Below are 23001 nucleotides of genomic sequence, written 5' to 3'. Positions count from 1 at the left end.
ACCATCTTCAACCAACCCTCAAACATACTTACAGGCTCTGAATTTCAGGCATACAAAAGAGATTGCAGCTACCAATGCGGACACACTGCTTCCATCTCTGCAGACATCACTCATATTTTTGGGTTGCTGCCATCTCAAAAGGCTTTGGTTGGGCCAGCGATCTTCATTAAGGAGATGATGGCTTAGGATGTCTCCCCGGGTTTATCTCACGCTGCCCAAAATATCCTTGTTTGCGTGACAAAAAAGTGTTTTGGGGGGCCGATGCATTAATGCCCCCATAATTGGTCATCATTACGTGACTCGCTACACAGCCGAGCAAGTTTGTGGAGAGAAATAACGACATCATCTTGATATTCGCTCTCTTTACAGCCATGTGTTGCGCAATACTAATGCTCTTGCTTGTTTGCTGACCTCAAATGAAAATACAGTCGAGTCTTTCTCAAATTGTGTCTTACTCAAATGGTGCCTTACTGAGAGGTCTACAATTTTGCTTCCATCACATCTGCAATCCTTACTTTTCCAAGGGCTTTCACTTTTCTCAGCCCCCTTTCATAATTTGGTTGAAGTCTTGGAAGTGTTCATTACAATAGAACGCTTAGGCCTCTGTGGCTAAGACCAGATTAGAGGGAAGGTGGGCTTGAATGGAGTATTCTGCCTTTGCCGTGAAATTGCAGTAAAATACAGACAGACCTCAATAAACCCCCACCTGCTTACTCTGCACATCTTGAGGCGGAGACTAGAGCACACACAGTGCTATCTCTCTCTCTCTCTCTCTCTCTCTCTCTCTCTCTCTCTCTCTCTTGCTATCTTTAGTCAAGATCCTTCAAAATAAACCAACCATGACACATTCCAATACCCCACAAGAGGAGACCCCTGATAAGCTGGAATCCTTTTAAATCCACTTCAATCAATTATTAAAATAGGTGGCCCCCACCTACTCCCCACATCAATTCCGGCAACCATACTGAATGCACGCACATACAAGAACACATACTGTAGATGCATGGATACACATGTTCATAGACATATAGGGCCCTTTCTTTTTCCTAGACACACACACACACACACACACACATTTCCCCTCCTTTCTTTTCCATTTCAAAAGCTCCACGTCTCACAAACATGTGGTTTTGACAGGACCACAGCTGCTGTCCAGTCTATAAATTCCTTTGAATATTTCATAATTTAAAAAATAACAGAGCAGCGTGCCTGCACTTTGTTCGTTTTTCCGAGTTATTTTTTGCCTCTCTGAGTGTTTCTTTGTGGCCTAAAACCCCAAAATGCATCAAAGTGAGGGAGTGGGGTAGGGTGGGGGATACATAAAGTGGATTAACTGATAAATGGGATGATAAATGATTCATTTGTGAATGTTTGCATTTAGCGAGTTTGTTTGGATTGCACGGCTCAGAGCGTTTCAAAGAGAGTGCTGCTGGCCCCCAAAATAGCCGACTGCACTTAAATGGCGCTAATATCTCGCCCATGCACCATCACACAAAGGACCGTAAAATGTAACGCAGGGTCACACTCATCCTGCTCCCCCTCTGATGACATCCACAACTCCACCCCTCACTACAGTACAAGTGCAGCACAGTGGTAAATGGGTAGATGAGAAAACAAGTGTCTCGTGACTGGCTAGATACAGTACAGTACTTTAGTGGGTGGTGCGGCGGCTTTACAGTGGTATTGATGCAAGATGTCATGACTCATTTACCCTGTGGTTTTACTCATATGATTTGTTGGTGGAGACCAGTAGCTGTGTTTTATATCCTTATGGGGCTAAATTAAAAAAAATTAAACCTTGAACAAAAAAAACAACAAAAAAATGGATGAAAAGTATAGTGTTCAAGAACTAACATGTAAATAGTGTAAGAGGAGAACACTGTGAGTAGTTTCAAGAGGATAACGTGTAAATTGACTAACCACTCATTTGATGTGGGTAGTGTACGTGCAGATAACAGAATACATTAAGCCAGAGAGACCTCTCTCAGGTTTTGCAGGTCTGAATGTCTCCATCCAGCGCTCACGACAGCACACAATATGGCGGAACATCTTATCCGCCTCCCCCCTCAGCCATGACTGAGTGAACAGGACACGGAGGCGCCATAGGAACACACACACACACACACACACACACACACACACACAGCTGCCATTTGAACTCTGCACACAGCGATCACATGACACGGCTAATTGGTGGGCAACACCATGACTTCCGACCAGGAGAATGGCAGGCACTAAAGGAGGGCCATTTATGTGTGTGTGCTCGCGCCCGCCCATGTATGTGTCTGTGTGTGTGTGTGTGTGTGTGTGTGTGTGTGTGTGTGTGTGTGTGTGTGTGTGAGTGTGTGTATGTTGGTGTGGTTAAGGAGCTTGTGTATGAGTGGAGGAGTCAATGGGGGGTAGGTTACTGTGTTGGTACTTGGTAAAGTGGCTTACATTTTATGACTTTTACAGTGAGGCTGAGGACATGGGTTGATTTCGGATGGGGGGGGGGGGGGGTGATGTGGGGTTAGATGGCTACTCGCTGGTCTGCGGCTCTTTGTAATGTTCGGCTGGACCGATTGAAGTGGGCAGTTGCTTTTGAAGCGTAACATTTACCAACAAGAAAGAGAATCCACTCACAGACGCCCCCCAGCTCAACCTTTAGAAATGAAACAAATTCACCCAAGTCCTTGGCCAGGCCCAACGCCACCACTGATGTCAGGGGTTATGAAACCACAGCCACCATTAAAGCCCAACCCTCCTCTCGGTCCAGAAGCATAAACACTACATGAGGTCATGCTTAATCAAGGATGTCATAATTGTGGCTCGCTTTTGACATTAGATGACCAGGGGTTTTGACATTTTAGGGGGAAATTCAATCAAGGAATTGACATTTCATTTGGCCTTTGCCAAATTCCTTTACAGAAGTTCCTCATTTGCATAGAAATGGTAGGCTACGATTTTACTCAGTAACCCGGGGGATGTTTAAATAGCAAATGCAGGCACTAACTAACTGATGATTTCAGGATGACTTCCCCAAAAACAACCCCACATCACATTACATTTTTAGAAAACAAGGAAAGATGAGTGAAATGGTCTCTCGTTAAAAATCTACAAATAAAACATCAAGCAATGGAACACTGACTCAGCACATCACTTCCGCACTAATGTTGCGTTGTCTCCGTGATAATAATGAACAAACTGGTGGCATGACACTGACCGTTTTGAATTTTTCAATATCTTGTCAATTACTCAATTACTGTAAGTCAGTAAAACATGGAAAAAATCACTGAAATGGCACTGGTCTGTTGTCATAGACTAAGGTAGTGCTGCCCACTGCTAGGTAACTAGGGCAGATAACATACAGTACACACCTGACAGTCATTGTCCCCTTTCAAACCCAGCAACAACATAAAAAGACCCAAACTTACCGACTGAGCTTGCAGTATGTGTTGAAAATCAACAGTTACATACTCAACACATACAGTATGGTATAGAGTATATCTAACCTACTGCACACAGCTTATGCAGTAAGGAACTGTTGAGAATGCAGTGTATTGCTAAACAAAATAATTATTTACAATGAGGCTTATAGCGGTCTCTGCACAAATGGAACCATGCCATGGTTATATATACATCAATATGAGAGCAGCTAACGAGGCTATTTGTTATGGGTAGACCAAATAAAAAGACCATCACGTTAGGTTTTACCTTGGGTTTATCAGGAGGGAAATGCACTGGCACGACTGGTGTCAATAGTGACAAACACCTTTTAGACATAGTCATGATAGAGAATGGTAGGTGTTGATACAATTAAATGTTTTCATGTTGATAATACCTGTACTATTCAGAAATGCAGTTCTCATCTTAAAAAAAGGTATGTGTACAGTAATCTACATCAGTCATCTATGGACTCCTGACCTTAGATACAGTCTCTGAAAGATGGCACTGTCAAACAGGTTTCCATGTGAATGCCTCTGTAGAGCTTTAGAAGTTAGAGTTCGCTACTATTTTATAGATAAACCCCCCTCCCCAACATCCCTCAAAATACATAGGTCAGTGTCAATTTAAACTTGATAGGTTTCTTTTATTTCTGTGTGTGGGTCTGTGGGTGTGTGTGTGAACGGATGGATGGTTTGGAAGTTTAAATTCCTGCCAGTAACACTTGACCACAGCACTGCGCTTTCATAAAACTGAAATAAAATCAAATGCTTTTGGGCTAAAACAGGAATATCAAAGATATGTTCCCCAGTATGAGACGGATGTGCAGTGAAGCTCATGCTCCCAAGTCATTCAATCTCATGGTAAAAAAGAGAAAAGGGGCATGGGAAAGGAAAGGCAAGTCTCATAAAAAATGCAGGAAAAATAAAAAGCACCTGCAACATAAACAGCAAGTTGCTTTCGATTCTGGGTGAGTAGACAGGAGAGGCTTAGGCATGGGAATCAAAGTGCAGCTAAGAAAACATGGTCAACAGGGAACTTTTCCATAAGGCATTCTGTGAGTGGCTGCTAATAAAGAAACTGGACTGTAACTGTACTTTTATCACAAAAAAAAAATCTAAAAAGGCCAAGCGTATAACAATACGAATACATGCATGCTCACTCAGCAAGTAAATACAGTGTGTATAACGTAACTGAATTAAGTACAGTGTTTATTGTCGCTAAATAATAAACACATTCTGTGGAAGAATATTATTTAGCCATTCTGAGTGGTTACCTTGGCTTGCCAGGACTGTGTTTCTTAGCTTGCTTTAAACAGCACACGACTGTATTTCACACACAGCCGCTCTGTCTGAAAGGCCCGCACTGTCTTTGTTACAGCTATGACACTCACCAAAAGCCTTGACCCCATTTGTTCAAAGCCGGCCTTACACTTCGGGCACAACCACAGATTACCACAACACACACATACAAACACACACACACACACACACACACACACACACACATACACACACACACACACACACACACACACACACACACACACACACACACACACACACACACACTTCTCTGTTAATCAGTCACCCTCCATTGCACAGCAACACTTAATGGCTAGGAGACACTGGGATTAGCCTCAAGTCAAAGCACAGAGCAGCACCTACAGTGTCATCCTATAGCCATCCACCTTGAAGTATACCTGGCTCAGCCACTAAGTGGAGCGGGGGATTAAGAGGTAATTACCACCCAATCCATGATCTCATGTCCGCTGAGTTAGGCCAGGCCCAGATGGGGCACCAGTCTTCTCCTCACCACTCCCCAAAGTGGGGCTTTCTTTGTCCTGCACTGACTGCGAGGTGATTGTGTCAAACATTTGGATACTGCGATTGTGTAGTCATATACATGACATATATTACTGTAAGTGTCATTTACCGATGTGCTGGCTATAATTTTGTTATTATCAGATGAAACAACAAATAAAATTGTGCGCAATTGCTATTAAACATCTTTAAATAAAACCAATGGTTTTGTCTTGGTATGCCAATTCAAAGACTACTGGCAATTCAGTCTTATAAACTGATGAGAGCAGGGACCAATAATCAATATTAATCTCATCACTGAGTATGGACAAGCAATTTTCATGCTGTAGGTATATCAATACTGGGTGTCTTCCAAACATAAATATGCATGACTATCTGTGTTATTTGTCAACCGTTACATACTAAGAGCTGCAACAACAAAATTCAAAGGCTGTTTCTTTCCCAAACTGAAACGAAACGGTCCACAGGGTACATTATCTGCTGGACAAATGTGATAGGGCCATTACTATAACTGTCATAAATACGGGATATGGCTCAGTAGCTCCAAAGAAGAATGCCTGAAAATGTGCGACTGCATCAATTACAATGATTAAGTGAAGCCCCCTAACCTCCTCGCTGTCCGACAAGCTTGAGTGCCTTCATTTGAGGTAAGGTTTAACATGGCTACTGTCCCATGTGGCCTTCTCATCACACTGTGGAAAATCATTTGTCAACGGAATCTCAGCACGTGTTTAAGTCGCATTTCCCAGGCTGCACTGCTGCAAGTCCTTGGGAGTGAGTGAATGGAGTGAGTGAACGAGCGAGTGGGTGAGGACTAGTTAGTGAAGGAGGCCTTGTGCGCTTAAATTTAGCCGTCATGACAGCATGTAAGCATGATTGAATTCTGTCTATGAGCACCCTATTATACGCATATATGCAATACTCGCTCATCTTGTCCCATCACAAGGGTATTCAAAACACTCATATCAAAAATCTGACAAGGACACTATTCATCTGAACCTAGCTAACCATGAAGGTACATATCTTGGGGACCCTTGTCAAATTTTTGACGGTGCGAGAAGAAAAAGCTTTTTGTGGTGCCATTTGTTTATGTCGTAGCTTCAGAAAATAGACCCTCCGTGCAACCTCAGCAGCAGCAGGCTTTGGACCGGCCAGTTGTGTCCATGTGACACACACACACACACACACACACACACACACACACACACACACACACACACACACACACACACACACACACACACACACACACACACACACACACACACACACACACACACACACACACACACACACAACCAAAGTGTCAGAGTGCGCATTACACCTCAAAGACACGGAGGTAGTAAATTATTCAACAGTCCAGCGGTGAAGTACTGTTTAAAAATAGGCAGAGTGCGGAAAGGCCCTGTGTACAACCGCGTGTGAAAGACGGACACCTAATTAATGACACCCGTTTTTCCCCCCTCTCTCTCTCCATCTCTCTCTCTCTCTCTCTCTCTCTGTCCACTGAAGCATTATTTTCCCACGGCAGCTTTGTCAGCTGATCTATATCCTTCAGATGGGCCTTTTTTGAAGGTAGAGGGGGTTCATTCATCTGGGGAGGAGGGTCTACCGCTGACGGCGCCGCAACCTCTCTCTGATTCCCGCTGTCCCCCACTGATGGATTCCCCCCGCTTCCGCTGTCCTTCGTCCATCAATCACGCCGTGCTTCAACACGCCTGATGGAAAGGGAATGAAACATTAAAAATTAGTGCCCCCCTCAACTTCCCCCCCCCCACCCCCACCTTTGCTCCCCCACCCTCACCACGGCTCCACCTGACTGGCTATTGCTTCAGGACATCTGAGGTCTTCACATGAAGCCACACAGATCTGTGTTCCCTACTGCAATTCAAATAGTGTGTCAACTGTAGAAAAAATTATATATTTTTAAGGATATAATACCAAATGTACAGTCATGGGTTTGATTGTTTTGTGTTTGTGGGAGAATTGTAATCAAATATTGGTCATATTGTTCAGGTAAATATGAGTTACCATATTTAGGCCTTATAAATACATGTACAGTATTTTTGAAGTTTGAACATGGCATTCATGTCCTCTTCACTGGGTGATGCATCACATGCTGTGGCAGTCCTGTATTTCTACAGGCAGCTCACGCCCTCTACTGGTCAAATACAATAAAGTCCAGAGCCATTATCCTGACCAAAGGTGACTGCTGTTCCTGAAAACTTTAGTAGCATATGGCAGAAATGTAATCAGGGAATGGGTCAAACAATTCTGGGATGTTAATATTATAAAAGATCTATGGTCCCTCCCTAATTAGGTAGGGTTATCTGAATGTTCATATCCACAAAGACATTTTGTTTAGCCAATTCAGTCCCTATAAGCTTCAGGGCAAATTCAATCGACCACCTAGGGCTACGATATAAAGTGTTATGTATAAGTATTATGCATCAGATGTGTTTTGTGACCTTAGGCTTATGACCTTTTAACATCGCAGACATGTTTTGCTTCTGTTGACACCAGCCAATATACAAATATCCTGAATCAACAGTCTTCACACACTTATCTATGTTTTACAAATGTTATAACAGAGACATTGTGACATTCTTCACTGCTTGTCCCAGGAGGAACATACAGTGATGCCTAAATAAGATTAACTGGTGGAAGAACAAATCCTGATAACTATGTTCTTAAAATACAATGGCAAAAGCCCACCTAACAGTTTGTAAACCATGATAAAAAATGAAGTGCTGTGAAAATGGCAGTTGTAAAAGACTGGAAATGTCAACATAAGAGAATATTACTAACATATTAGAGTGAAAATAGCCTAGAGACTGAGAGGAGTTCACCTCCTGCAACAAAAACGATAGACTTTACTGTAAAACATTAAAAAAGTACATTCTGATGATGGAATTTCTTATAAAGCACACCCTGAGTCACACACTTGAATAAGACACCATGCATTTTTCTTACATGTCCTTTACCCTAAGGCCTGAATTCCTCTGTGCTTATACGCTGTCAGTGGAATGTTTGAATGCATAAGGAGGAGGATGTGCCTTTTGTTAAGAGTGATCCCTAGCAGCGATAACCTTAATGAAACATTGACCACTAAAGATTTTTAATATAAGGATCAAGACAACTCAACATTGATGTTGAGGAACCCAAGATACCACACATCTCTGATTCACAGGGCATTTTGATCATTCATGGTGCAGATCAAAAAGCCTAGGCTGACTGAAATTAAAATGACCTTATTTTAAATGAGTCTGTCTGAGAACATGAGTAATCAGTTCATCACTGGGTGAGAAGTGACCCTAAGTCAAGAACTGATCCATACTTGGGTAGGCTAAAATAATCAAAAGCGCAGTTCATAGCATGACCACCCGGGGTCACTTGACTTCTCCTTGGGCCTACACTACGAAAATTCACACCAAATTCAACGATCCTAAACAATACGATAAACAAATGCCACAAGCAGTCAAAATACAAAGATACAACTGACGCTAACATTCTCCTTTCGGCATCCGATCTAATCAAAGAATAAAATTCTCAAATGTATTAAATGAACGAGACTGCAATCGAAAAAAAAAAAAAAAACATATTCTCACTGGAAAAAAACAAGGGAATAATAAATAAAATAAAATAAAAATAGGTTAAACAAAAAATATCCGGACAGTAATTTCAAGATAACCCCAAATAACAATTAGACTAAACTCTAAACCCGTTATAGTTACCTTCATAAATCTCACCGTGATGCTTTAGAAGACTAGGCTACATCAAAAAATATCCTAAGCCTAGTCCAACAGTTCTCCACGAAATAATTTCTCAGTTTGATGAGTAGCCTACCAAAAAAATAGCCTCGTGTAAATAATCTGACCTGCTTTGACTTCTCACTCACAACCTCCCACCCACCTTTGGATACTCCACCAGCATAGCCTACTCTACCATGCCCTTGGAGGGAGGCAACAAGTGAACGACTTGTTCTGGGGATGGTCACTTGTTTCGTGCAAGAGACACCGCATTTAACGGTTTAGGCTACTGCAAGAGTAAGGGATTTATACGAGGGGAAAAAATATTTGAATTTTCCAACAGGTGGATCACGACCAAAGGATTACGTTGAGGGTGAACTTTTTCAGAAAATACTGCTCACCGCAGGAATCTAACGACAACTGCCCAGCACACGTTCAGGTAATTGCGTTGATTCCAAGGTTGAAAAATAAAGCTGCGAATTTGCAAATACAGCTGCTTGAAAGGATAAGGGAGATGGTATTTTACAATGCTTTATGTAATTTGTAATCTCCGCGGTTCTTAGCTACCAGTTTCTGTCTGCATTCCAGAATCAACAGGACGCACAGGGCAACGCGATGTGTGTAATCCAATTACAGTTTAGGCAACTATTCTTGTTAGTTCATCTGAATATGAAAAAGTGTTTTGAAACACAAACACACACATTTAGTTTTGTTTCTCAGAATAAAAATAGCTTGTATTCACGAGAGCTGTTAACAGGTGGCTGCTAAATTACTATAATTAGTCTGACTGTTATTCTTTCTGTTTTACCACAAAGGCTAGAGTTTGTGTCAAACTGAAAGTTGATATAGGCCTATATATTTTTAAATATGTGTTGTAATGTCATGATGAAAACTATGTTCATGATGAAAATTGATGTTCAGAATAAGGCAGACGGTAGCCAAACTTACACTCTCAATTATATCAAATAACCTGCAGGTTGTATGACTTACTGGTGACAGTGGTGGTGAGGCACCACAATGCTGGCAGTGTGTGTTCTTTTGGATACAGGGTCAGACTCTATGTTTTGGAGTGACCCCTTTGAGAAGTCTTTCAGTCCCTCCACAAGAAATTACTGACTGCGTGATGAATGACATGGCAATGTGTCGTGGGTTTGTTGATCCTCAACACCATTTTGTGGACATGTTAGAGTTAGAGCACTGGGTTGTAGTTGAGTGTTTTATGAGTCTGAAGTCCAGTCCCTTGCCCTGTTATTGTTTTGTGGTTTCTCAATACACCTGTTCACTGCTGCTGAATGTATAGGATAACTGTTTTGAAATGTTTATCAGTTACCTATATCTGGGTAGTAAGGTAGTTATATCCTAAAATGACCATAATGTTGGAATATTGTAAAAATGCATATTTCCCAAGAGGTTTTAATATCACCTGTTGGGATGTTGGGAATTTATTTATCTAAACTGTTTAGTATCTAAACTGTTTTGTGATTCAAAATGAGGGAATTCTGTCACATAGTGTGACCCTATAGTTCCTTAAAAGCACCTGTGTCTTTCCAAGAATGCCACACAGGCACACAGTGATGCCTTTCACAACATAAACAGAGGGATCCCTGGGCAGACACCTGATCTGCCATTCCAACTGTATCTCTCTCTCTCTTTCTCTCTCTCTCTGAAGAGTAACCAGACAGTGCAGCTCTTGTCCTTCCCTCTCTGTCTTTTAACTATGCGCCTTTTTTTCTTGTCAAATACCATGGCAACACAGCAACCCACCACTAGCAGTCTTGACTTTTCTGCGCAACAAAGAGAAGAGGTTGGGGGAGGAGGTTCTGAACATGAGGGGACGAGGCTTAGATTGAAGACTTCATGTAAATTATCTGTGCCAAGACTTTTGTGCTGCCTGAATGCATAGCTTTGCAGAGTCTCCAGATAGCTCCTTAACACTGGCATGCAGTGAAAGTTGCTTCACAATGGGGATGCCCGATAAATTAGCAACTCTTCACATGTAACAAGCCCCTATGAAACAAAGTTACATAATGCCCATTGACATCTGTCCTCTCTGTGAACAGCTAGCTTCTGTGGAAAAAAAACGTGCTTTCACAAACGCCACAAACCTTTTCATAAGAATGGACATTGTTTACTCCACAGCATGACTTCACTACTGTATCTGCAAACCAAACAAAGCAAAACAAACAATCATAAAAACTGGCAGATACTGAAGTCCAAGCATTTCAAAGTCGGGCAGACAATGAGAGGGATTGAGAGCGACTCCCACAGGGCCTTGGCAGGAGACACAGAAGCATTGTGTTCTTGAACTCAGACTGCTGGTACCAGCCTCCCCGTGTGGCTTCTGAGTAGTGCCTCGCGGTCATCTCTATCACATCACTGCTACGTCGCCTCTGACATGGATGGATGGCGCAGTTTGTGCGTCCGTTGGAGGGACTGAAGGTCTCTCTGCAGTGATTTTGCGCACATGTTACTTTTTAGTTCAAGTTCACAAAGTTATCAAGTGTACCTGAAAGACTGTTGAGTTGTGTCTTGTCAAGTGGGTCAAGACAGTAACACCGTTAAGATTCATCCAGATAGGTCCTCTGTGCCATAAACATACAATGTTTACCACGAGTTATAACTCGTTCAAAGGTTTACGCTCCTCCTTTCCTTTTGGCACTCACCTGGCCACCACCTGACCTGACTCACAAAATGATTGACTGTATGTTATTATAGAAATTCTAATAAAAATGCTGCTCTCTTTCCTTGAAGCTCCCACTTTCCTGTCGGAACCATGTTTGAGAAGGACAACTACGACAGCCCCCCCATGTACAGCCCGCCGTACAGCCCCACCAACGGCTACGGGCCGCCGGCGAGTTTCCACGCCTCGAGGACCGAGCTGGACGCCTACCCAGCTCCCCCGGGATCGTACTACGTGGAGGACCACAAGCCCCTGCTCTTCTACAAGCTGTTCTCCCCTCCGGGCATCGTCAAGGCCATGGAGGGCCTCATCGTGGTGCTGTGCCTGGGCATCTTCGCCTGCGTGGCCTCCACGCTCGTCTGGGACATGAGCTACAGCGGCTACGGGATGGGGGGCTACGGTTCGGGAGGGATGGGCTACGGCGGCGGCGGTTACGGCTACGGCAGCGGCTACGGAGGTTACGGGAGCGGCGGCTACGGGAGCGGCTACGGCTACTACAGCTCCTACCCGACGCCGTACTCGGCCAAGACCAGCATGATCGCCATGGCGGCCATCAACTTCATCGCCGCGCTGGGCATTTTCGTGGCCTGCTTCTCGAAGAGCGGCACCTTCCGCAGCCGCAGGTTCTACCTGGCGGTGCTGGTGGCCAGTGCCATCCTGGCCTTCCTGCAGGGCATCATCAACATCGTCTACATCGTGGGGGTCAACCCCATGGCCCAGAGCTCGTCCAGCATGTACCTCAACCCCATGCTGATGATGTGCCAGAACCTGTACAGCACCGGGGTGTCCAGTATGGGTGGCGTAGGAGGCTTCCCCATGTACAACCAGTACCTGTACCACTACTGCTATGTAGACCCACAGGAGGTGCGATTCTGCTAACCGCTCTGCTAAGCTCCCTTTATACGGCCTAATACATGTACTACTGTATATTTATTACTACTAACCATTAAAAGATGTCTCAGAATTACTAGTGTTAAAGGATCACGCCAACCGTTTGAGAAATGAGCTTATTTGCCGTTTACGGCAGTTAAAGAAAAGGATGCCAGCTCTTGTCTTCTCTATGTGTGCTCTAACTCAGTAGATGACAAATAGGCCTGAGCTAATTTCTCAAAAAGTTGGTGTGTCAGTTTTAATAGAAACTTGAACAATTTGATTGTATCATGTGTCAGGAACCTGTGTTGCATTGTTAATTGGAAAACCTTAGTAGGAAATCTAAATTTCACTGTAAGAGTGAGTTTGATTTCAGTGTCAGTCAAACAACCAGCATGAGAGATCATGTGAGTGTGTTTTCCCTTTTTCCAGGCTGTGGCAATGGTGTGTGGCTTCTTAGTTGTCATTGCGCTGGTGGTGATCGCTGTGTTTTCCCACAAAACACGCAGCAAGATTTGGCGCTATGGCAAGCCCAACATCTACTGGGACGAGCCACTGACCCGAGGACCAGAGGGCAGAGATGTGGAGGACTGGGTGAGTAGTGTCTCTCCACATGTGTGTGTGTGTGTGTGTGTGTGTGTGTGTGTGTGTGGGGAAAAGATCATCCTGTTTTATGAGTTCAAAGTCCACCTGTCATGCAATGTTTTTTATGAATAAGGAGATTAGAATATAGGTCTTGGTCGTCAAAACTGCTAGTGACATGTGTGCCATGTTGGCTATGACCCAGATTTTATACAACAGTTGCGCATCTCAGTCGTTCACTAGGTTACATTATGCACACACACACACACACACACACACACACACACACACACACACACACACACACACACACACACACACACACACACACATTTTGTGTCCCTATTGCTAACTTTTCATAACTTGTTAGTAATGAAGCTATCCTTATTTTCCTTTCATTACGATTATTGCTAGCTTTTCACAACTATCCTTATTTTCCATTCATTATTTAGTTGGTGATTTTTTTTTATTATACTTTCTAATTACTAGTCGGATTGTTTGGGTGGTAAATAAGGGGATGATGTGACAGAGCTGCATAAGATGTACCTCTCAAACCCACAGCAAGAAAACAAGAACTTTTTTAGTAATTTAGTCAGATTAATCTTAGAGAATTGAGCAGCCCAGCTCTGATAAACGTCGATTTGCAGAGGGCAGCCTGGGAAAGCCATACATGGCAGCATTCCCAGTTTCTGCCTTGCCCCCCGTCTCCCTCCCCTTCCATCTATTAATTTTGTCCTGTCACTGCTTTTTGCAAACGCTCTCAAGTTCAACAGCTTCTCACACTCATTTTGTGGTGCCGAAAGTCTAGTTCCTTCTGTGCTGTCATCAACCCAAAACAGCCCACCAAACCACTGAACCACTCCAGTCTGTGTCGCCATTTTGGTGTTACCACCTACGTCCACTATTTCCTGCCTTGAAACTGTAAGTGTGGTTGTGGAGGAGCACCAAGCTGCCCCTTATCTCCTAATTGGCCTTTGTGTGACTCAGCTGGGGTGAGTGCAGGCTGGGCGTCACATGACTTGGCCACGGCGCTGCTGATAGTGACCTGTTTGTTTATGGTCTGCCCGGTTTCACTTGGGATGATAATTAACCAGCCCCTGTGGAAACTAGGAGTTTCTAGAGGCTTCAAACGGACTCTTTAAACACGCAGAGGGCATGACTATACCGGCCGACTTCCCCTCTGTTGTTACACTGTAACAACAGAGGCAGGCCGAAAAGCAACAGGTGTTTGAGGAGCACCTATTTTCTTGGAAAAGATTTGGTCATTAAATATTGAGAAAAGGACCGTCTCTCTGTCATTGACATGTTTACCGAAATATGTGTATCTGATTTATTAGCACAGATTTACTGGAAAAGGGGAGGAAACATATTTTACACTACAGTAGGGCATGCATCCGGGAATAAGACTGGGTTTTTCAACAACGTTTCAAACAGTGTTGCGAGCTCGTTTACAGGAATCAACTGTTATGTTGCTGGCAGGGAACGCCGTTGATATGCAACTCTTTGGGCGTGGGATGAAAATGGGTGTACCCAAAGTACATCATTTAGAACATGGCTGTATCAATCTAGCCACAAACACTTGTGATCCCAACACAAGATGTATCATGCATAGATTTATTTTAAAAGTCTGCCACGTCTTTATTGGGTAATTCGGGGTAATTGACTTGACTAGTGTTTCCTCATGGTTTTTGTAAGCTCACAGTATCAACAACATCAGCAACAACATAGCGATAGATAGTAGCTTTCCCAGTAGCTTCTGACATAAACATACACAAATGCAGAACAAGAAAAACACTCACAACACTGTAAGGACAGAGATATAATGGTGAGATATAATGGTGATATAATGGAGTATGGCGAGGAGTCTATCCACCAGATTTCAAATCACATTACATTTATATAATGTTAGCGCTGTTCTAAGTACCTAAAGCACTTTTCAGTAATAGGGGGACACCACTACAACCATCACCAGTGTTTTTGCATGCTTGCTGTAATATAGTCAGGCTAAAGGCAAAGAGAAATGTGACTGTGACTGTAGTGTTGTACCCAGACAGGGACATTTACTGGACAAGCTGTGTCAAGCTATGACTCATGAGTGATATCACACATCAAGCCATACTGTAGTTTGAGTCATGAGTGCTCTGTGGCTCTGTTGACCTCACCCAGTAGCACACACACACACACACACACACACACACACACAGAGGTTTTGCTGACTTTGCTGTTGTAACATTCTACACACTGTACATTTAATTTCCTCTGTGGATGGGTTCAAATAGTCGTTACAGGAAAGTTAGGCTTTATGTTAGACCTACAGTACAGACATATGTAGTCAGTCAAAGCATCTAAGCAATAACATTTTAGTCTATGGCGTATTACACTATCAGTCAATGAAGGTAATCAAGTGTATTCTATTTTTATGTTATGACATTATTCTAACACATGCAAGTCTGTGTCATTGTACAGTAAGCTCTCTGATAAGGCACGTGTGATGTACTTCACTTCTAATCTTTGGATAGGACTTCTATGTAGATATGTATTCTATTTTAGATATGTTTGTTGCCTCACGTAAAATAAATGAATTCTACCTCACAATAGAAATGAGATGAGCACAATGGCTCTGGATACAGCTAATTGCATTTGTTTTGATTCACCATCGACTGGTCAACCCTGACACTAAATTATCTCATTAGTTCAGCTCAATAGCCCACTTTCAGTCTAAATTTCCTCGGCCATCTGCCGTGGTGAGCTCATCTATGGGAGAGTTCACATCACGCTGCAAAATAATAAAATCTATCCAAGTTTTATGAATCTAATGGACATTTACTTATTTTAAGGAATCTTAAAAGTCCAATTTACTCAACCCACTGGCAGACGTATTTGCTTGTTTTCAGGATGAGATGTCTTAAAATAAGTTAAACTCTTCTTAAATTAACTCAAATGTTTTTACGAGAAAGTGCTAGGTAAGTGTTTTTATACTGAAAACAAACCAACTAGATGTTTTGTTCTTGATATAAAATTAATGACACTTGGTTAGATTATATCAGATAAGCAGTTTTTGCAGTCCAGAGAAGAGATCATTAGTGTCAACATTTTGTAATTTATTTGTCTGTGTTGTGTATGTACAGTATTTGTATCACTGGTCATTTGTAACATTACAAAAGCTGAAAGGTGTTCTGTCTTCACATAATTGTGATGAGAGAATATGGCAAATGCGACGAAACCTTACAAATGAATAGCATTGAAAATGCACTTCACATTGCTTGCTTTGATCAGTCATAAATAGCAATGTGAAATATAGTATTAGCTTCGATTGGCTGTTTGAAGATTCAGATTGGGTAGATTTAAAGCTTGACTGTTGCTTCAGGCGTAGAAAATGTCACAGTGACCAAGTCTTGACGGTCTTGGATGCATAATAGCAATTGTCTAGCAGGGTTAGCACAGGAAGACAGAAAAAACCGATCGCAGCGTGTGTAAACTAACAATGGAAGAAAAGGTCTGTGTGGTTCCTGATGGTGCTTGGCCCTGCTCAGACGGAGCGCTGTGGGAAACCGGGGGCTGACTCTGGTGCCGGCCCTTCCCTGGCCCAGGTCCTGCGGCCCCCCAACACATTCTTCTTAACCCCCGTCCCCACCCCACCTCTTCCCACCTCACCCCACCTCACCCCACCTCTCTCCACCTTCCCAATCCCGCCCCGGCACACAGCTCAGTGGTCACAGAGAGCTCCACGTCGAGAGGGGCATTGTTGGAATTCTTGGATGACTTGCATTCTTCAAAGGTGGCTTTCTCTCTCTCTCTCTCGCAGCTGGGAGGAAAGCGCGCCCCACCCCTGCGGTTATTGTTCCTCCTGGTTCCTCCTGCTGTTCGTGCGTACATCTGTGCACATAACATGTCAGAAGCAGTGTCAGAATGGGAGCAGAAAAATTACCACAGTAATATGGAGGCTGGTGGATCGAGGCTCTAGTGTTATGGGGGGAAAAAACATGGTGTCCCCAATAATGAGGACTGTGATGAAGTTATTTTTTATTCAAAAAATAAAAAATAAATATATTCTTTTTAAGAAGAGCGCAGTGTATCATAAAACCACTTGAAGCATGCGCTTCAAAGGCATGAACGGAAAACAGCTGAGAAACTATTGCTGCAGCCTGTGATAACAATAGCTTGTTTTCCTCATACCAAATACTCTGAAGCAGTAACATAGTATCTGCATCCAGACTGGACCATCTACAGAGATGAAACTGATAGACCCTATTGTGTGTGAGTGAGCCTGAGACCCAGTAACCTTCGCGATCCCAACTGTGACCCCTCTCACATCCTCATCTCCCTGTTGGCTCGTTCCGGAAGAGCTTGAATACATACCCGAGGTTTCCTTGTTTACTCATTTGGGGAGCTTTTCCTGTGTGCTGCAGAGGAAGGGGGAAGCCTTAAACAAATGAAGTTAAAGGTCAAGACAATGCTGTCACCCAGGTTTAGCTTCATGTGGGCCGAGAGTAAGAGGATGTGCATGCAAAAATCAACATGGCTGCTCAAAGTCAGTTAGGGGAATGCTTTTCGTTTTTTGCCTATGGTGGCTAATGGTTTGTTCATGCAACTTTGATGGGAAATGCCACTGGAATACCATTGCCTGTGAGAGTTAAGTGTGCTAGTGAACCAGTTAACCAGAAGGGTTAATCTGAGTCACGCTCACAATGTGAGCTCGCCTTCCAATTTCATGCCTCATTGCCCGTCCAACCTGAAAGCGATGACCGCCATATTTTTTTTCTCTCTGAAGGCAACCTCCATAGCAGGCCAGGCATCAGGTCACGTCAACAGTTGCAGTTTCACCAAGTCTGGCAGGTGTAACTGCAATTTATCCTAGTGTCCATTACGTTTTTGCCTTTCATGTCTTTTGTGTGCATTGTCTTGTGTGTGCTCTTGGATTCTGCTGACAGCTGAGATTTCTCATCGACCACGATAATGAGAAGCTGTTAGCTGTACCTGATGTGGTTAATAGTGGGGTTGCATTCCATGTGGAGGCCCGTTTTTTAAGAGCTCAGTAACAGAATTGTCCAATGACCCGTGCCTGATTAAATAGGACCCTCCAGACTTCAAAGATATAGCCATATGTCACAAGACAGATATACTGTGGGGTGTTGAATTATTCATTTTTTTTGTCTTTTCTACATTCTCTGGTAGGTGAACAATGTTCAGGACACGCAGAGTGTGCAAGACGCGCCCACGGTGGTGATTTCAGAGAAAGCTGCACCTCTTCTGAGCAAAGCAAACAGCATCCCCTCCACCCCTCCCAAAGATGAGAGCATGTTCAGCACCGACACATACGACCACAGTGGGTATGTATGGACCATGTGAAAGAACGAGAGAGGGAGGGAGGGAAAGAAAAAGAGGAAGAGAAAGAAAGAGTGGATAGGAGGCAGAAACAGAGATGGGGAGGGGGTCTAAGCCTTCAGACAAGATTCACTAAATCCATGTAAACATGCAATATTGAGTTGCCCTTGAGTAGCCTCTTGCAACTGAGGAAATGGTTGGACCCCCTTGTATTGCTTTAGGCTTTCATAACCTGCTTTAGACACAGCTTGGTCAGAGTCACTGGCATGCTATTACCTCTCCAAGGGGGTTCTGAATCTCAAAGTCATTTTTAAATGCTAACTATTATTTGATTCCCTTGAAGGTGAAAATAACTCACTGTGCTTTCTCGGACAGGTATTTTGACCGTTCTGTCAGCCGTCCATCAGAACACCTGTCCCACGGCGGCGAGGTCAGCTCCAGCCCCTCAGAGGGGACCGGAGGGGTTCGCAAACCATCCGCCAACCGGGCCAAGAGGAACCGCCGCAACACGGACTTTGACGAGTCTCAGTATGAGACCGAGTACACAACAGGGGGCGAGACCAGCGAGATGGACCAGGACATGTGGCAGAGGTGAGGAGTCAAATGCGCTGAAGAGCCAATGAAGGAAACTCACACAAATATAGTAGAAGCAAAGCAAAGTAGATAATGTTTTCAACAAAAGCATTATAAAAGACTGAAAGAGTGCCTCCGCATGTTGACATACAGTACAGAAACACGAACATATATGCTAAATATAATCCTTTCCTGGTCAAATTTATACATTTTCATGCATTTAATGTGTGTTTACATGTCTCAATTGTGCTGTCCTAAAAGACTAAGTTGTTCGAGCGGAGCTTAGTTTGAAGCTAGTATGAGTGTTTGGATGTCATTTGTATCAACACGGTGGTCTGCCCCGCCGCTGCACTCTTGGGCTTGGAAGGTTGAGTGCGTAATCTTTTCAAGCATGCAATTCCACATGGTTTTGTAATTTTCCACAATTAGGGATTTGGGCCAAAGGTGCGTGAGTGTGAGTGTGTGTGTGCGTGAGAGAGAGAGAGAATGTGTATGTGTGTGTGTGTGTGTGTCGGTGTCGTGTGAGTGTGTTGCGTGTGTGCTGTGGTCAGTGGTTCGGCGACCAGATGAATCCTGCTTATCTACTTTTCACTCTTGATGAGCTCCCGAAGGAGTGGGTCAACATCTCGTCCACAATAATGCAGCTGCGGCTTACCCAAGTCTTTTTTTCTGACCCGTGCAGAATGCAGCATGTGGAGTGCTGACCGTTGCTATGCAGTCTAGTGACTTTTTTATGAAACTGGCGTCAGGCCAAAGCTCCTCAACAGAGGCAAAGTTTTGGAGCTGTTGTTGATGCCTGGTGCCACTGAAGAAGGCGAGGGGATTATGCTGTTATGAACTTTGCTTCTTTTCCTTCTAAATTCCAGACGGAGGGAGTAAAGTAAACAGAGTTCTACAAAAAAAAAGAACCGAAAAGAAGGTTTTCATGTAGGTCAGCTCGGTTAATCACTTAAGATTAATGAGTCATTTACCATAGAAAAAGAGTTTTTTGTTTGAGTTGGGTTTTTTTTATGAAGAATCTCTACAAAACTTTTAGAGAACATTTAAGTGTATAGCATGTGAAAGTGTGAGTAGAACAAGCAACCAGACTTTCTTCATTTCAAAGACTGAACAAGCAGAGCTCCTCTCAAGAAAACATGGTCCATGTGATTATAGTGCAACAATGATGGTGTCCAGTTTTTCCATACTAATGTCTACACATCCTCCGCTTCAGCCTGCTGAACCCTCCTCACTACATCCTCTGTCCTCTCCTCTCTCTGTTAGCATGTACCCCCCGATCACTTCGGCCTCTCAGCGCCACGAGTACAAGAGGGAGTTCGACGCCGACCTGAAGCACTACAAGAACCTGTGCGCCGAGATGGACGACATTAATGACCAGCTGAACAAGCTGAGCCGTGAGCTGGACACTCTTGATGAGGGTACCGGCAAGTACCAGGTGAGACAGACATACCACAGAGGGAGTAGCCATGGTGATGCCAAGTCTTAGTCTGACGCAATACAACTTTATTAAAAGCAATGCAGAGAATGCCATTGGATACCACTGGAATGTGTGTGTTTTGTTCTGCAAATAAGTTTGGATAACTGTACTGTATTTTAACTCACATTTGTTAGTTAGCACCCTAAATCTACATCTGTCTGACTAGATGTTTTGAAAAGTTGTTGAAAGACTTTTATTAAACAGCAAGTTGCATGTCTGATTTCTCTGCAGGCTGTAGCTGAGGAGTATAACCATCTCAAAGACATGAAAAGGGTAAGGGTCATCTTCACCACAGTCTGTAACCCCCTACAGTACATGCCCATGTTTCATAATACACTTTACAGCTCTCTTACTGCTATGGCTCTGCTGTCAGATATCTGTTTGTCAATCCAGATATAGCAAGTGGGGAATGTGTTGTTATGCAGTCATTTAAGACTGCAAAACATTTCAGTTTGTGGTTGAAAACATTCTGGTTAACTATTATCCACTTTATGACTTCACTGTCCAATCCCGGCATGTTGTTATTACTTGACTGTTTCGCCTTGCTTGATTATTGATGGGAAGCCGTCTGTTCCTCCATGTTTTCCTCAGATGCCTGAATATCAGTCCAAAAAGCACCAGTGCCGCAAGTTAAGGCAGAAGCTTTTCCACGTCAAGCGCATGGTGAAGAATTATGACCGGAATCAGCCCTAAGAATTTGCAGTCTTCTCCCTCACCACTGTATTACTGACATTTAAACGTTATACACTCTTCAACTTTGGATCTTTGGACTTTGTAAAGACAGAAGAAATTCGAGAACGCAGAAGCCAGCAGCAACTCCGTGTACAAGGCTTTAGAACATGTCCAATGTCCTTTAGAACGAGACCAATTTCATCTGGAACATAGACCCCCCATATAGAGCAGCATTGTAGCTGGATGACTGAAGAATGAAGTGACCACTCTCTTTCATCTTTTGTCATTCCACTCTCCAACGCAGTTTTGGCTACACCCACACGTCCAGCTTCCACATCTGTGCATTTACAAGGAAACTCTGTGTTGTGTGGAGAAGACTCACAAGAGTTTGGTTGTCCCTTGCCTCTACTACTACTAGCACCACTCCTCCAATGCAAACCACACTATTGAAGCCGCTGAGCTGCCGGAGTGTCCGCGCAAATCAGTGTTGGAAGTATCAGCCTTATCTGCCTCCCTTTACTGTGGGAGTCCTGGGTGTGGCAGGGCAAGGTTAACAAAAAGACATCTCAGAACTGATAGGAGCTGGCCGGCAATTTGCAGCGTTACTGTTTGCTCCAGATATGGGAATTGCCTCACTGATAAAGCAGCAAGAGCCAAAAGACACAGAACAAATGTTTGAGGTGGGTAGTGGAGGGCGTGCCGAGCCTGTTGAATTGAACTCTATCTGAGACTGAGACTAACCCTCCCCTTTGAGGAAGGGCATGTGATTCCATGCAGTGCCCAACAATGTGTCTTCACTTAACCAAAGGAAAGTGTCATTTTGTTTAATTGTCCTTTATCTGTCTTTATAAGTAACTAAAGTAAACATCAACAATGACACTTGGGGGCTTCAAGGTCAGTTGTGTTTGCTTAAGCTTACTGAGTTACAGCTGACCAACCATTATTGTACAGTTGTAGCAGCCACTGGCATTAAGCTGTGCTTGGTTTTAAAAGAACATTTTTGACAAGTGATCTTTGATATTTCTGTCACTCCCCCATATTAAACAACTGTCATGCGATTGAGAAAGAACACTGGTTAAAGTGTGTGATGAGCGTGACCAAATGACTCCTTCCTGAGTATGAGATGTGAGCAGTGGTCTTTGGTGCACTGTACTGCAGAACTGCACAGTGCACAGAGTGTTATCCAAGTTACCAGCCTTTTCTGTTTCATAAGCTCATATTCAGCAGGGAGTATATGACTGTGTGTCATTGCATTTTCTGGAAAAGTCTGCTATTTTATGATGGTGCCAAAAGTATTTTTTTTATCTTATCATGGCCGCACTAATCAACATGCTAATATGAATCAAAATGAAACACATGTAGATTTTTCATGATGTTGAAAATGATTTTTTTGTTTGTCGCTGTGTTACCATGACTGGAGTTATTGGGTCACACACATCACCTTTTGTATGATGATTTGTTTCTGGATCATTTCATGAAGGATTTTTTGTCATTTGTATATTTTCATGCAATTTTCATCTCATTTCATTGTCATATCAACTCATTTTCTATGTTATTTTGTAATGTCACACAGCATTTTTTGTCATGTTATGATCAGTTTTTTGTATCTAATCTTTCTAATTAATAAAGAAAAGGAGGTAAACAAGCATGAACCCCTTCCGTGCATGAACACACACACACACACACACACACACACACCAGAACTATTGCACACACACACACACACACACACACACACACACACACACACACACACACACACACACACACACAGGTACAGTACACGCAAACAGTGCTCACGCCCTGCACACACACTTTCTCTCACAC

At 43.3% G+C, this 23001-nt stretch overlaps 1 protein-coding gene across 1 annotated transcript; it reads left to right on the top strand.

The window, feature by feature from the left end:
* The first annotated feature begins 9165 nt into the window (after positions 1–9165).
* Positions 9166–22718, top strand: si:ch73-61d6.3 (occludin). The gene is made up of 8 exons (XM_062556183.1): positions 9166–9434; positions 11747–12539; positions 12978–13139; positions 18303–18457; positions 18828–19043; positions 20289–20460; positions 20734–20775; positions 21094–22718. Exons 2-8 carry the CDS (start codon positions 11769–11771, stop codon positions 21193–21195), a joined length of 1620 nt encoding a protein of 539 aa, XP_062412167.1. The 5' UTR covers positions 9166–9434; positions 11747–11768; the 3' UTR covers positions 21196–22718.
* Positions 22719–23001: the final 283 nt, after the last annotated feature.

The sequence above is a fragment of the Sardina pilchardus genome, chromosome 15, assembly GCF_963854185.1.
Source record: "Sardina pilchardus chromosome 15, fSarPil1.1, whole genome shotgun sequence".
Taxonomy (NCBI): Eukaryota; Metazoa; Chordata; class Actinopteri; order Clupeiformes; family Clupeidae; genus Sardina; species Sardina pilchardus.
Note: the sequence above shows the minus strand (reverse complement) of the source record. Positions and strands in the feature narration are given on the sequence as shown.

Bases quoted from the DNA above. Each gene is read 5' to 3' on its own strand.
- si:ch73-61d6.3 (XM_062556183.1), top strand. From the start codon at position 11,769: ATGTTTGAGAAGGACAACTACGACAGCCCCCCCATGTACAGCCCGCCG. The intron at 12,540-12,977 runs GTGCGATTCTGC...CCCTTTTTCCAG, and splicing joins GCTATGTAGACCCACAGGAG to GCTGTGGCAATGGTGTGTGG. The intron at 13,140-18,302 runs GTGAGTAGTGTC...ATTCTCTGGTAG, and splicing joins GCAGAGATGTGGAGGACTGG to GTGAACAATGTTCAGGACAC.